The sequence below is a fragment of the Plenodomus lingam genome, assembly GCF_022343315.1.
Source record: "Plenodomus lingam strain CAN1 chromosome Unknown contig_11, whole genome shotgun sequence".
NCBI lineage: Eukaryota > Fungi > Ascomycota > Dothideomycetes > Pleosporales > Leptosphaeriaceae > Plenodomus > Plenodomus lingam.
This window is the reverse complement of record NW_027093929.1, coordinates 1,370,292-1,385,075: the sequence shown is the minus strand read 5'-3', so window position 1 is coordinate 1,385,075 and position 14,784 is coordinate 1,370,292. Positions and strand designations below refer to the sequence as shown.

Sequence of the window (14,784 nt, the reverse complement as noted above, 5' to 3'; positions counted from 1 at the left end):
AATGGTTTGGGGGGCTGTGATTTTTCATTGGGAGGATGGGGTGTAGAACGGGTGCTGAGGAGATGGCAATGCACGGTTGTGTTATTTTTGAGGGACTGTTGGATGGATTCGTTGATGTTGATGTTGATGATGTCGAGTTTGTGAATTAAATGACCAAAATCATTACCACATAGTATAAGGCATAGGTTTATCATCATTCATCACTGACCCCAAAACACCAGCACCACCTCCTATTAAGATTAAACCCCAATCCCATCCCACCCACGCAATCTCCACAATCAATCCCCTAAAATTTAAATCCGCCCGCCCTCGAACTAAACAGTCCATTGGGATCCACACTCTTCTGCAGCTCCCTAAACCGCTCATACCCACTATAACTCTGCATAACCTGCTGATCACTCTGGGCATCATTCAGAAACAATGGGAGATAGACATCGCGCGGCATGCCGGCCTCGTCCAACCAGCGCGGAACCTGCTCGGCCAGCCAATCCGTCATCTCCTTTGCAAATCCATTCACGAGCTCGTCGTCGAACGCGAGATTCCACGCGCCCTGGAAGATGATGATGATACGTTCAGGGTCCGAGGCGGTGAGGCCCATGGCGTTGCCGCCTTTGGCGGCAGAGTGCGTGCCAATGATGGAGGGGAGCGGTTGGAAGTCGACGGAGAATTGGACGCCGCGGACAACAGGAGGGAGGTTGAGGAAAGGCGAGACGGTGGATTTGAGCTTGCTTCTAATTTCAGAATACATTTGGGGGCGGGAGGGGATGAAGGGGACTGTTAGGGTCTGTTTAGGAGGTTGTTAGTGTGATGGCGAAGAGATGGGGATAAATGGCGGTAAGACTTACGCGGAAGAAGGAGCGGGCATTGAGGAGACGGACGGGTTCGCCATTGGCTTTGAGCTGGGTTTGTTCAGTGATGAGTACAAAGTGGGATTGTGACGGCGATTTACCAGTTCAGAGTACTTCTGCTTCCTGGGAAGGCAGGCCAAGCCGGGAATCTTGAAGAAATCCGCAAAAGGACCAGAAGTGGGACGGGTAGGACCGTCATAGAAATAGTAGATGATCTTGGTGGTGACGCCTGCAGCAGCCACGAGATCGGTAAAGATGATGCCCGACTTGGGATCTGCTGCAGAGCCGTTGCCTGCGTATTGGTGCAGAGCAGCGTACAGCTTGTCGTCCTGGGTCGGGTCGTAGGCGCAGGAGCCTCCCCAAACATCACCGATAGGATGTACATTTACAGTGAACTTGGTGACGATGCCAAATTGACTGCCACCGCCTCGCATAGCTTGGGCTAGATCCGGATGCGCCTTGGCATCTACATTGACAATGGAACCGTTGGCCATGACGGTCTCCCAGCCGATGATATTCTACACGGGTTTAGACGGACTGCATCATCAGGGTCGTCACAACACTCACATCAGCGGCGAGGCCTTCTTGCGCACTGAGGAAAGATAGGCCTCCCCCGAGTAGTAAACCGCCGACTCCGACAAGTCCTTAATTGGGATCAGCATACCTATTGAACAATTAAAGTAACAAAAATGTGGGGCTTCGTACCGAGCCGCCCACCGGCAATGGTAACGCCACTCGGCTCGAGATCGCTGATGACATCGTTCCACTCTCCTCCTGGCTTCACGTATGCGACGTGATTTTGGGCATCATACGTAGCTCCGACAATGTCGGTCATGGTGATCAAGACACCATCCTGGACTGTAGCATGTCCCACATTTGGGTCATGTCCACCACTTCTGGTGGCAAATTTGACTTCTGGGTACTTGTTCAGAATCTTCACAACGACCGAGACGTCATTGGCATCGACGGGCTGCACGATACAAGCCGGATCAACTGTACGCAGCGAGGTGGACCAGTACTGCTGTTTCTCAAAGGCATATTCAAGTGCTAGCAGCTGTGGCTCCAGTACTTTTCCAGGCAGGGCCTGTTTGATCTCAGAGCACGCCTGAGTGGTGTCTGGAGATGGAGCGGCTGATGCAGAGCGAGCCGTCAACAACAAAGTTGCCAGTGTTAGTCGTATTATGGCCTCCATTAGAGAAAGACGAGAGAGCGAACGGACGTTAAAAATCAACACCAACGAAAGAAATCTGGAAGGGCCCCAAAAAACGAACCATGGAGGCCTTGAATTCTTAAGTAGTATTCAACTCCTCCCCATCAAGCCCACTGATATCCACGTAGGACCGAATTGGCCATGCTGTTCGTATTGCACCTAGAAGCTTAAGTCGACGCTAATAATGAACTGGCATCCTTCACAGGGGCAAGATAGCCATTGTGTAATCATGTCTCATACTGTCCAATCGTAGTCTCGGGGCAGAATCCTCAGTATATGGAAGGTCCAGAATTTCGCCTAGAGGTGGGCCGTACGTGGCGGCGAACTTGGATGATGAGTGGCATTAGGCCAGCTATCGCGTTATCGAAAGTAAGATTTGTATTTAGCCTACGTCTCCAACCATCGTACTAGGCATGCTGCGATGTGTGTCAAGAGCACATTTGTCGCCATGAGTTCGTATTGCACATCACGCTCGCAGGAAGAGGGCAACGAGGTGTGTGTGGACATGGGGCTAGAAAGGGGGGCCTGAGGACGAATGGTAGAGAAAAGGGTTGACATGGGTAGGCATTTTGGTGGAGAGCTGAGGGCAATGCGCGCTGACAGATATTGGTAATGCAAGACAAAGCGGAACAGGGAGAGAGCCAAGAGGAGTGAAGGTTAGTGGAGCGCGGTGGAGCAAGAGAAAAGGCCAGGCCACGCAGGTTCAGGAGACATTGATTGAGACCACACTGCTGGCACGAGACAGGGCAGTCGGACCGCGAAGCAAGAGGTTGAGCGAGAGATGTCTAAATCTGTGGTAGCTGAGGTTTGGGGGCGGGAGCCTGGAAGCCTTGGGAGACTTGGGAGCCCTTGGGGGGCCTTGGGGAGAGAGAGATAGGGAGCGGAGGGAGGAGGAGAAGGAGGAGGAGGAGGAAGAGGAGTCGGGAGTCGGGAAGTCGGGATAGTGGAGCGGCGAGCAGCGGGATTGCCAACGGGGCACTTGGTGGCCTGAGCGCTGGTTTGGGCTGCTCAGGCGAGCCAGGAGCAAACCTGGTCGCTCTTTCCCCTTCCGCCATGCCTTCTGCCTTGGCCTTTGGTGCTCGGGCCCTGGGGTAAACAAACATTGGACGAAAGCGTCGCCAGCGTCACGACAAGTCGACAACGAGCGTCATTAGGCCCCGTCAAACACATCCGCTCCTCCACGGTCCACTATGGAGACTTACAATCTGAAGACGGCGGCAACGTACATAAACAATCTGCTGCTTGCGCGCGGCCTGCTACGCAATGGCACGCCCATTGAGTTTGCCCACCCGTCGAGGGGCGAGGGCGGCAAGGAAGCCACCATGGCCCAGATCATCAACCTGGTGCACGACCTGATCTTGAAGCGTGACGTGTGTATCTCCATTTACCCATTTAGAGTGTCTTCTTGTAGAGGAGAGGAGAAATATCGGGGGTGAGAGGGCACCACAGGCTGACCAAACTTGTACAGCGCGACCAGGAATATCGCGAGTCCATGGCCGACACGCTGCGCAGCCATCGCGCAGAGTCGACGCGCCAGACAATGGCCCTTGAGAAGCTGCACACGCGCAACGCTGACCTGTCGCGCCAATTGTCCCTCGCCCAGGCGCAAGAGCAGTCTGCTCGCAAAGCCCTGCAGACGGCCGAGTCGTCTGCCCGCAAACTGCGCGCCGAGATGCAGCGCCTCAAGACAACGGTCGAGCAGGTCCGCACAAGCTGCACAAACGACGTGCGCAAGCGCGACAGAGAGATTCAGCGGCTGAAGGCGCATTTGACCAGCCAGCAGCGGGGCAACAAGACAGGGCTGGTGGGCGCGAGCATCACCATCAACCCCGGCAGCCTAGGCCTGGCCGGCTCTACCAGCGTCCTCAACGATGATGCGCCCGACGTGGACGATCCCGCATACAGCCTCAAGCAGGAAACGACTGAATTCTTGACACAGTTAAGCCAGAGCCTCAGTGATGAAAACGACAGTCTGATTGGCCTTGTGCGAAACACACTCATGACGCTGAGGGAGCTGCAGGGCATGCCAGACCGTGAGAGTCCGCGAGAGGAAGCAGGAGCAGAAGGGCTCTCGATGATTGGCGAAGAGGAAGAAAACACACAGCAGGGCATGATGCAGGCATTGCCCACAGACTACGAAACTCTGGCTACCGACATGGACACGGTGCTGGACAATCTCAAGAATCTGCTGACCAACCCCAACTTTGTGGCCGTGGATGAGGTGGAGATGCGTGAGGAGGAGATACTCCGATTACGTGCAGGCTGGGAGAAGATGGAAGCACGTCTGCGAGAGGCCTTTATGCTCATGGACTCGTGGCGAAAGCGCATGACCAACGGAGACACAATCAACCTTGACGAACTGAAGATGGGCTTCAGTCTCGACATGGGTCTCGATCACGAGGAAAGAGGTGAGGCCTCTATGGACGAGGATGAGGAGGCTGTAGAAGATGGGAGTTCCATGTTCGACGACGAGGTGGACGAGAGCAACAATGAGGAAGGAGACGAGGCCGCCGACGTCGAGTCAGAAGGGCAAGCACCCTCTTCGCCCGATGCCGAGCAAGACCAGTTCAAACTGAAGCGGCAAGCGAATGCAGCTGCGCTCCGCGAAACAAACGGCAACGCGTCAGCTAGCAGATCTCCTCGAAAGGTAGCCTTTTCGGCATCGATACCCAACACGCCATCGCAAGTCGAGAATGAGAATGCAGACGCATCAGGCATTGACCTGGTAGGCTCGGAGAAAGCCAGTGGCGCAAGCTCTCCGACCAAAGCCCCGCCATCACAAGATCGAGCAGCAAAGCCTCGAGGGCGCGACGATCGCACACCACGCCATGTACGTTGTGACAGCCTTGCGGACCGGATCATGAAAATGGCCAGCAAAGTCACGTTTTCCTCACCTTCTTCACCTTCCTCCTCTCCCCTTTTCGAATCCTCGACTGACTACCACCCTCCCCTCGACCGCTCTGACTCTGACAACTTCACGCAGACAAAGAAGCGCCTCTCCAACGAAGCACACCCAGACGAGCCGTCGGCGAAACTGACGGTGCAAGATAAACTCAGGGTGGTGCAGGCAGAAGCGGAATCAGCCGCCGTCAGGGCCGCCAGTCCGGTGAAGAAGGCGGGTGAGGCAGGCGCAGGGTTTGCAGCCGAGCCCAGGAGTGCGAAGCGCCCGCCACGGTCCCCGGTGAAGACTAGGGTTGGCGGCCGTCCGAGAAGAAGGAAGAGTACGCTGACGCCAGAGGAGCTTGAGAGTCTGTTTATGATGGGCTAGAAGGGTGGGCTGGGATGGTTGATGCTTGCCCGATGTCCTGATGACTACTAGGTTACTACTGCTCGAGTGGTGGGGTCAGGCGAGTCGGGGGACTACAGTGGTGGGGTACTGTACTAGAGTAATGGCCAAGTCGGCCTTGTTATCCATGGGTTTTGCTATGTACACTATCAGACTTGCATGCACGGCTTACAGGGTGGCTGATATGAGCGGGTTCATATGTGCATGTGTGAGTGTGTACATGTCTTTTTGCACCAAGGGCAAGCCGGACTCTGGCTTGAATGCATGCCTTGTGGGTACTCCTAGTAGTAGACATGACAGTTCCACCCAGTCACCCAATCACAATCACCAATAGGTCCTGCGGCGCCTACAGTAAAACTACCCATACGAGACTTTACGCACGAGCAACGTTTCTCGCCACCGGACACTAGATTCCGCCCTCACCTGGTGGATTTTTTTGGTACTACGGGGTATATGGCAACGCATTGAAGGCGCAAAGGTGCCGAACGCAGAATGGGAATCTGTGGTTGTTTTGGTTTGGGTTGTAGAGGTGGCGTGGTATGGTATGGTATGGTATGGTACAGTATGCCCAAGCGAGGGGCGGCAATTAGGATTTGCACGACTGTGCTGCATGGCTGGGTTTACGGCATGTACGGTATGTGTAACCCTGGGTTTTTTCTTCTTTGAAGTGGGGTCTCTGTGGTACGTACACTTTTCTGGTAGGGTTGGTGGTGGTGAGGTTGGAAGGTTGGAGGTTGGGTTTTGCTGGTTGCGGGTCACAGATTGCTTGTCTGAGATTGTGGTGGGTGTTGGGGAAGACCTGTCTTGTCGTGTTGGGTGTGTGCCTGAGGAGCTGAAGTGTTTGTGAGACTTGTATACACCAATCTTCGTGTCTTTGGTTTGTTCGTTCCTTGGTGACTGTACTGTACTGTTACCTCCATGGCATCATCCACCACCACCTGACCGGGTTTCCTCGACGCTCTCACGAGGCAGCATGCACACGAATGCAGCCATCATTCAGTAGTACATTGCAAGTTCGGAGATGGCCTTGTCGAGTGCACATGATCAATGATGGGACGGGTGCAAGTTTGGTGGTGAGGGGCTTGTGGTTGGTTCAAGTCCATGCAAGCCACCTTGGACATTTTAGCCGCCCATGCACCTCTTTTGGGTAATTTATGTGATGGTCGATGGCCGATGAGGGGGCTGGGTTGCAGAGTGAGTGGTGATTGGATGGAGGAGTGACATGTCATGTCGAGTCGGTCGGAGGGCAGGGAATGGCTGTAAATAGGTCTTGATGGGGGAGGGTGCTGGGGTGGCCTAGACGCAGTTAATTGCTCTGCATCTGTCAGTCGCTGGGGGGACAGGGGCCAAGTTAGTTGTCATTGTGGATAGATGGAGTAATGGAGGGAGGGATGGAAGGGATGGAGTAGTGGGATGGAGTAGTGGGATGGAGGAGGGATGGATGCAGTGTGACAAGAAGCTCGTCGTCACATGGCCTGCCCTGGCCTTTGCTGCCATTGGCCCCGTGTTTCTACCCAAACAAAAAGAATAAAAGCCCGTGCGCCTTCCACTGCCCCGCTCTCGTGTTCCCCGCCCCCGTGCAGCCAATCAGAGCCCGCAGCCGACAGCGTCCGGCTTACACACATCCAAGTCGTCCACCACTCCCACCACTCCATCAAGCGCTCACTTGCACAACTTAACTTTCAATAGACTGGCCCTCTCCACATACAACACACCACACACCTTGCTCCCCCTGCGAACATGAACTTGAACATGGCAAATCCGGCTCCCTCTGCTGACTGCTGCACAAGCAATCAATCCCGTCCGTCTCCACCGACACTCCCCCAACCCTAATCCGCCATAGCCTCCCAACGCAACCTGCAAATCTACTGCCACTCCTTGGCTACCCCAATCCAACCCCGGCCTACCTGTGCGATGCTGTGCCCTAAGATAAGTAGGCCACAGCCGCCCGCCCTCTTTCTCTTCTTCTTCTTTTTTTCTTCAGCAAGCGTGTGAAGTTCTCAGAGCTGTTGTGTTGTCGTTTTTATCTTCTTCTTTTACCCCCCTTCCCCTTCCCCCTCCTCTCTCTCCCAGGCCTGGTGCCATCTAATAATCAATACTATACTACCGCAACCCTTTTCACAAACCCCCTACAATAATTCAATTCATCCTTTTTTGTGGCCGGTCCACATACACGTAATACACAGCTCTACTTGCTCAACATCAAACTTGAAAACCAAAACACGACAATCCACGCACAACTCGCAGAACCCTTCAGCAATACTACCTTTTGCACCACAGCTCCAGCAGCAATTCCAGACGTCTATCCATTAGCTTGGCCCGGGCGACGCAACGAATCAAGAAAGAAAGAAAAATCATAATATCACCGTTTCAAAACACAGAAGAAGAATCAGAAACAAACAATTCACAATGGCCGCCATCCAACTCAACTTCACTCTCCGCACTTCCTCCAACTGCAAGACCGTCCACCTTCTCGGCTCATGGGACGGCTACCAAGGTCAACTTCCCCTTTCCAAGGACTCCAAGAAGTCGGGAGGATGGGTCGGAACCTTCAAGTTTCAAGGCGCTACCCTGAAGCAAGGCCAACGATACTGGTACTACGTGCGTACCACCCATAACATTGATCATCACACACGCATGCTAATATGCCCACCAATAGTACATCATCGACGGCTACCACGTCTCGCACGACCCTGCCAAGGACCACACCACCGAGCCCACCACCGGTCGCAAACTCAACATCATCGACATCCCCGCTGCCAAGAAGTCAAGCACCACCTCCTCCGCTGACCGCAAGGCCCGCCGCGTCTCCACCGCATCCGTCGCCAAAGGCCGCGGCATGTCGCCCGAACGCATCGTCGCCCCCAAGCCCCAGCGTCCCCACCAGACCCGCCAAGTCATCAACACGCAATACGACAAGACGACGCTCGAGGAGCTCAACCGCCGCTTCGCCAAGCAAAGCATCGAGGAGTCCTCGGAAGAAGACGACGACAGCGAGTACGACTCCGAGGACAGCGGCAGCGACGTGCCCTCCCTGACCTCCCGCTCTACCAACAGCTCAAGCCCGTCCAGCGTCAGCTCTGGAAGCAGCTGCTGCACGTGCGAGCGCTTTGGTATCACGCGCGCCGGCGACCGCGTCAAGTTGGACTGTGGAGGTGCACGCTGTGGCTACAGCGATGACTCGAGCGACTGCTCCAGCGAGGACGAGTACGTGTACGAGGAGAAGAGCACACGGAGACAGGGTGTCGTCATCCGCTCCTAGATGACTTGTTTCCATGTTTTCCAACCCAAACTTTCTTTTTTTTTCTGTGCATATTATGATCATGACCACCAACTTTTTTTTTTCTCTTTTTCCGATCTCGTTTTTTCGAAATCGGCTTATCCCGCACCCCGCCGCTCCTTTTTTCACAATGGCCATGGCTGGGATTTTTTTTTGTTCACACTGTGGCTTGCAATGTGCCTATGAAGAGGTTCTTTTAGTTGCCGACTGCATGCGTTGTGGCACATGTATACAGACAAGGGGTATCGGAATGGGGGATGGACTCCGACTTACCTGGAGGATAGATGGGGATGGATGACGGATGGCGGATGATGGATGACGGATGAGATTGGGGACGGATGTATGGAGATGCACTTGTAAACGCAGCCCCGACAATGAATATGCTAGCAAGTCGTACCCAAGCCTTTTATCCAAGTGAACACATTGACGCGATGTGACATGAGCTGCCCCGCTTCATACACGCTCTGCTGGGATGCTGTTGTAGATTGGGCGGTTTGTGTTGTGGTGTAGCCTGTGGTGTAGACTGCACTGCGCCAGGTAATGAGACGGGCATGGCGTGGATTGTCATGACTTATACGTATAGATATACCAAGGTTCTGCTTTAGTATTAGTATTTGTATTACACGGTATACCGTTGATGACTAGGGTTGAGTGCTAAGCGTCAAGTGTTGAATGTTGAATGTTGAATGTTGAGTATTCACCACTCGCCATCCACCATTCCTTCTCCACCATCAGGACCAACCCCCAAACAAGACAAACAGCATACATATACACACATAATATCAATACAACTGTAGTATTTTTTTTTTAAATCGTAGTCGTGAAGTCGTGGTACTTTGTGTAGCCTAGGGTGTAGCGGGGTGAGAGGGAGGAAAGGAGGAAAGGAAAAAGAAATTGCCGTGTCGAGGGCGTAAGAGGCATAAAGCGTAAGAGAACGTGAAAGTCGTGGAGGAGCGTGAGGCGTGAGGCGTGAGACATGAGACATGAGAGATGCGTCGTAGAAGAAACAACATCATGAGTTTGTGAGCGATTGGGATGGGGAAAAAAGAAAGGAGGGGAAGATACCGGGAAAAGAATGAAGGAGGAAGGAAGAAGAAGACGCCTACCTCCCCTGAAGTAAAACAACAACAAAAGAAAGACAAAAAAAAACCACTACCTAACCATCACCCCCCCACCCCCAGTCTTCCACCCCGTCCTCAACCGCGCCAACCGCCCACCCCACCCCTTCTTCCCCCCAACATCCACCACCCCCCTCGGCCGCCCTAACCACCTACTCAACGCACGCTCCCTCGCCTCCCTACCTCCATCCACACCAACCAGCACCTCGCCATCCAACCTCCCTCCCACCCTCAAGCCCGCGCTGTCCTGGCCAGCAGCAGCAGCAGCACCACCACCACCACCACCACCAGCAACAGCAGCAGCAGTACCACGCCCCCCCTCCCTCAACACAACCGGCACATCCATACACTCCATCCACGCCTCACCGCCCGTCAAGCGCGTCAACGGACGCAACGCATCATCCCAATCCCCCACCTTGAGCGTGACGGCCTCGAAATTGAAGTCGACGAGCGTGCGCGCATGTGCGGAGATGAAGGCAGCGATTTGGGGGGCGGTGGAGGTGCTGTTTGATAGGGTGAGGGTGTGTAAGGCAGGGAAGAGGAGGGGGCGGGGTGGGTGTGCGGGTTTAGTAGGGGAGTGTGGGTGGGTTGGTTTATCGGGGAGGTGGTGAGGTGGTGATGGGGTTAGCATGCAGGTCTCTGTTTCTCTTTCCGTTGCCGTATCCGTGTCCAGACTGAGTGGTGAAGGGCCGCGGGCGCCGAGCCAGCGGAAAGATAGGCGTGTGAGGCGGCGCGACAGGGTGCGCAGGTAAGCGTGGAGGATGCGCAAGTGTTCGAGGGAATGAGCGCGGGAGCGCGGAGACAAGGGAACAGCGTCGGATAAAGGGATGCAATCCATAGTCATGGAGAGGGAGCGGATCTGGGCCCAGCGTTTGGCGGACGAGGGCGTGCTGCCGAAGCCGTGCATGGGGTGCAAGTAGAGGAGACCGCCGGGGTGCATGGGCTGCAGGGAAAGCGAACAGAGTGCGGACAAGGGGGCGCGCTCGACGGCGATGCGCAGGGAGATGAGGGCGTAGTCTACTGCGCTGCGGCGGTGTCGGGGCGCGTGTCGGGAGCCTGGGCAGGAGATGGTGAGGTGTGTGAGGTTTGTGAGGTGGGAGAAGGCGGCGACAAAAGCCGGGACGTTTGTGGCAGCGTGGAAGAGCGGGGGGTATTGCTTTACCAGCAAGTCTTGCAGTTCCCAGGAGCCGTATTTTGGGACTTTGGTTGCCGAGGGGCCGGGCTGGGGGGTTTGGATTTGGGGTTCATAGAGGAATTGTCGCTCTGTGCCGGTGAAGGGGTCGATGAGGGGTGGGAGGAAGGTATCTGGACCATGGGGCATGCGGAAGGTGAAGGTCTTGACGTGTCGTCCTATCCGTGAAAGCGCTTCCATGCGCGCCGGCTTTGAAAAGGACGAGGGTTTAAACGTGACGCCGAGGGCCTCGAATAAGCGTGGGGCAGCCTTGGACGAGAAATCGTGGCAGACGAGACGAAAGCTGGACAGGTCTTGGGGTCCCAGGTGTTCCAGGAGGTTGTCGCGACATTGGTCGTTTAGCCAGAAGCGCAAGAAGACTGAGCTGTTCGATAGGACCAAGTTGCAGATGGAGCCATTCGAGCGGATTGCTTCATCGCGTTAACAATGCGACAGCGCGCATGGGCAAAAGGATATCATCTTACATCGGCCATCCACTGTCGTCGCAGGCGTCAATGGAATCTCTCCAAACAGCAATTTCGAGCTCGAGCGCGAGACGGTTGTCGCCGCGCTGCCACGACTGCTGTGGCTCTCACCCGAATATGAGCGTTTCAGTGGCAGAGGCAGTGGCGGTGGTCGTTGAGAATACATGATATCGCAGTCGTAGTCGTCGCATCCAAGTGCCAATTGTCAATCTAGTATTCTGTCGTCAATCGTGCGCGTCGCAACTTCACTGCAATCTCAGGTGTCCAATAAAACAGTGAAAGATTTTCTCTCGGACGTGATAAAAAAAAAGAGTAGATTCAAAATAAGGCAGAGCAGAGCGATCCTTTAGCAAACCTCAGGAAACCATGAATCCCCAATCCATACCCATCCACCAACCCCACATGGCCCTCTCTTCAAGCGGGTGGGCGGGGTGCCCATGTTTCCCGCATGCGCTGCAAGTGTGAGTCACAAGTGGCCGTCTTGCTCGTACAAGAGTAGGCCGGCTGTTCTACTTGTGGCCAGAGTAGGGAGCAGCAAAACACGACCATATCGCGGTGGGAGAGCGTGTACTTATGGTGTTTGACGCGACGATTCGACCGCCCGGCCGCAGCCCCACTCTGGCTCGAAACGTCTCAGAGTCGAGGGCCAATGGGATGAGGTGTTGGACGGGACGGGGGATGCATGTGGTGCAGTAGTCGTCCAGCCTTGGTCTTGGGATGTTGTGGCTGGGCGAGAAGGATAGGCCGGTGAGGCCGGTTGGGGTTTGGAGGCGCGTGGTGGGGGGCTTGGCCTAGGTAGTTTGTGGCTGTTGTGGCGGCAGTGTCCAGGCCAAGACGCGTCGCGATTCGAGGAACACAACAAGGATCGATGTTTGTTTGGATTACAAAGGTCTTTTGTTCCTAATCAATGTGCCTGGCTGTTTATCCATTAGCAGCCGGTGCCGTACCTGGTCCATGTCGGTCAAAATGAACAGGGACATACTCTACTTGGTCCTGGGACGCGACGCAAACATCAGCCCTTGCACCACTCACAGAACAGGACAGGACAGGACAGGACAGAACAACAATCTGGTCACCACCTACCCACCCATCGACACACATCTCCTCCGTCTGACCAACCAACTCGCCAATCCAGCGACTCCCCTCCAGACCTCCCTTCCCATAAACCAAGAATTACTCCCTCCACGCCTACGCTACCTCCTCTTCTCGTCCCCCCACTTCTGCGCCCCCTCCTCCACAGCCGGCGGCGCATAGCTCCCCCTATACCCGTTAATCGGCGGCAAATCCTGACCCACCGCATCCTCATAACTCGGCGGCGCGTCCTCATACGGCTCCCCATCTGGGTTTCCAGCACCACCTGCACTGTGTTGTGCATGGGGCGCACCCGAAAACGGTGGTGCTGAATGCAACCCACCCTGTGTAGGCGTGTTAGGTGTATGGGACTGCGCATAGGCATTCTGCTGGGGCGGTATACCGAGTTTGGGCGGCAGGGGCGGTGCGGATGCGGATGGGACGGCAAAGCCGGCTTCGAGTAGAGCCTTGGGCGGTGCAATGCCCGAGTAGACTTTGACGGGGAGCCGCAGAGGTAAAACGACGAGCTGATCGGAGCCGTGCTCGTAGCTGCCATAGCCGATCCCTACTCGGACTTCTAATTCGTAGTAGCGACTCAGATTGCAGGTTGTAAACGTCGGGGGCACCGTGTTGGGGATCGGCTTGCCGGACCAGTATTCTGGGTTCACGGGCACTTCCGTGTCGATGGCGTCGGTCGGGGAGCCAATGGGTATGGCCATGTTACTGAAGGAGCAGAGGATCCAGCTGGTTGACTCGGTCCGGGCGACTTCATGGGCCCGCACTTTGGTGTAGCCTATGAGTTCGATTTGCAACATTTGGAGGTAGATGTTTTTGCTGCGCTCGCTGGCGTTCCGGATGAGGAGGCGAAGCGGCAGGTCTCGGTTACATGTGAGGATGGCCGGGTTGGGCAGACGGGCATCAATGGCCACGCGGGGACCCATGGTGCTGTTTCCTGGTCCTGCAGTGGGCGAGTGTGGTATAGAGGGCGAAGGTGGTAGACTGAGCGACGAGCTCTTTCTGCTGAATAGTCCTGGCTTCTTGCCTGCTGCTACGCTGGGTGCATTCTCGAGGAATTGGTGTTGCCGTCTTGCGTAGGCCTCGCCATCCGACTTTTCTGGCCTTGGTGGCTCAATGGGTAGGAGGGTGAAGTTTGCAATGGCACGCGGGTTCTCTTTGAACAACGAAGGCCGGTTGACGGTGACTTTGACAAAGTAGCGTATCTCTGCCTCCCCCGGAAAGCCAGAGAGAGAAGGCGGAAGTGTGGACTTGATGTGGTGGGTCGGAGTCTTTGCGAATTCGGGAATGGTATTTGAGAAGGAGACGTTGGAGATGGGGTTGTTGGTTTGTTGGCAGACGGTGTTGAGGGGTATCTATCCTTCATGAGCGAGCATTCAAGAGCAAGACAAAGCACAAATCTCACCTTGAACTGAAACGGATACTCAAAGGTACCCGAATTCATGGTATAGCTAGCCTTGGAGTTGGACGACAGCAGATCCTCTGGGCGCACGTTGGTCGGCCATACGACCTGTGTCTTATACAGGAACTTGTGCACTTCCAGCACCGGCCGCTGTTTGTCTGGCCTGTTTGGGTGTATTGGTGCGAGCAGCCTGGTCCGCGACTCGCCTTCGAGCTTCACAATGATGCTGCTGATGTTGGTGGGGCTTGGGACCCGCAGGAACACTTTTCCCTGGATGAGATCGAGATTGGTGTAGTGCTCGTGGGGATGCTCGAGCGCTATAGATACGAGCATGCTGGTCTTCGTATTGTGTATGTATATAAATGTGTGTGTGGAGTTGTTGGTTTGTGGTTTAGGAGGCTGGATGTATGCGTCTTGCCTGTCCTAGGCAATGCAATGGACGCGTCGTGTCAGGTGAAAGGAAAGTCGCAGTGGCCGTGAAGGTGAGGCAACATGTCAAGGCTTTGAAGGGAAATCGCGGACGGGTGGAGCTGATCCCTTCGACTGACTGTCAGCCAGCAGCCGTGCACTGTGTATATGGTCAAGCTGGTCCAGGCAACGTCTAAGCCCAGGAACGCGTGTCAATGGTGTAAGAAAGCGATTGCGATGGCAGGCTGGCTGTTGGCAGTGTCGCACGCGGAACAGTCGGCGGGACTTTTCAGGCTCAGACTTCCCCGCAAAACGTCATTCCACATTGCTACCAAAATGCAAGAAACTACCCCCCCCCCAATACACGTGTACAACTGCATTCCTGGGCCACACAAGACACCACTCACACCAACGGCACCTAGCCCAGAATTCAATTGCACAGTGTACATCTACCTTGGAAAGCCATGGTCTCCGAATTCGGAGGACTCTC

The 14,784-nt window shown here is 55.0% G+C and overlaps 6 protein-coding genes across 6 annotated transcripts; 2 read left to right on the top strand and 4 right to left on the bottom strand.

Annotated features, from left to right (window-relative positions):
* Positions 1 to 264: 264 nt before the first annotated feature.
* On the bottom strand, positions 265 to 2,040 carry IAQ61_000864 (uncharacterized protein; the record flags this gene model as incomplete). The annotated part of the gene is made up of 5 exons (XM_003841387.2): positions 265 to 784; positions 846 to 899; positions 950 to 1,366; positions 1,416 to 1,492; positions 1,554 to 2,040. The coding sequence occupies 5 exons, from the start codon at positions 2,038 to 2,040 to the stop codon at positions 287 to 289; spliced, it is 1,533 nt and encodes a 510-aa protein (XP_003841435.1). The 3' UTR covers positions 265 to 286.
* Positions 2,041 to 2,843: 803 nt separating this feature from the next.
* Positions 2,844 to 3,161, bottom strand: IAQ61_000863 (uncharacterized protein; the record flags this gene model as incomplete). The annotated part of the gene is made up of 1 exon (XM_003841388.2): positions 2,844 to 3,161. The coding sequence occupies one exon, from the start codon at positions 3,159 to 3,161 to the stop codon at positions 2,844 to 2,846; it is 318 nt and encodes a 105-aa protein (XP_003841436.2).
* Positions 3,162 to 3,212: 51 nt separating this feature from the next.
* On the top strand, positions 3,213 to 5,326 carry IAQ61_000862 (uncharacterized protein; the record flags this gene model as incomplete). Its single annotated transcript, XM_066094853.1, has 2 exons — positions 3,213 to 3,428; positions 3,527 to 5,326. Coding segments are annotated over 2 exons (2,016 nt in total), but the record flags the coding sequence as incomplete, so codon positions are not given.
* A 2,427-nt stretch (positions 5,327 to 7,753) lies between these two features.
* IAQ61_000861 (uncharacterized protein) lies at positions 7,754 to 8,606 on the top strand (the record flags this gene model as incomplete). Its single annotated transcript, XM_003841390.2, has 2 exons — positions 7,754 to 7,945; positions 8,004 to 8,606. The coding sequence occupies 2 exons, from the start codon at positions 7,754 to 7,756 to the stop codon at positions 8,604 to 8,606; spliced, it is 795 nt and encodes a 264-aa protein (XP_003841438.1).
* Positions 8,607 to 9,431: 825 nt separating this feature from the next.
* Positions 9,432 to 11,564, bottom strand: IAQ61_000860 (uncharacterized protein; the record flags this gene model as incomplete). Its single annotated transcript, XM_066094852.1, has 3 exons — positions 9,432 to 9,469; positions 9,899 to 11,344; positions 11,399 to 11,564. The coding sequence occupies 3 exons, from the start codon at positions 11,562 to 11,564 to the stop codon at positions 9,432 to 9,434; spliced, it is 1,650 nt and encodes a 549-aa protein (XP_065955160.1).
* A 1,027-nt stretch (positions 11,565 to 12,591) lies between these two features.
* On the bottom strand, positions 12,592 to 14,219 carry IAQ61_000859 (uncharacterized protein; the record flags this gene model as incomplete). The annotated part of the gene is made up of 2 exons (XM_066094851.1): positions 12,592 to 13,839; positions 13,890 to 14,219. 2 exons carry the CDS (start codon positions 14,217 to 14,219, stop codon positions 12,592 to 12,594), a joined length of 1,578 nt encoding a protein of 525 aa, XP_065955159.1.
* Positions 14,220 to 14,784: the final 565 nt, after the last annotated feature.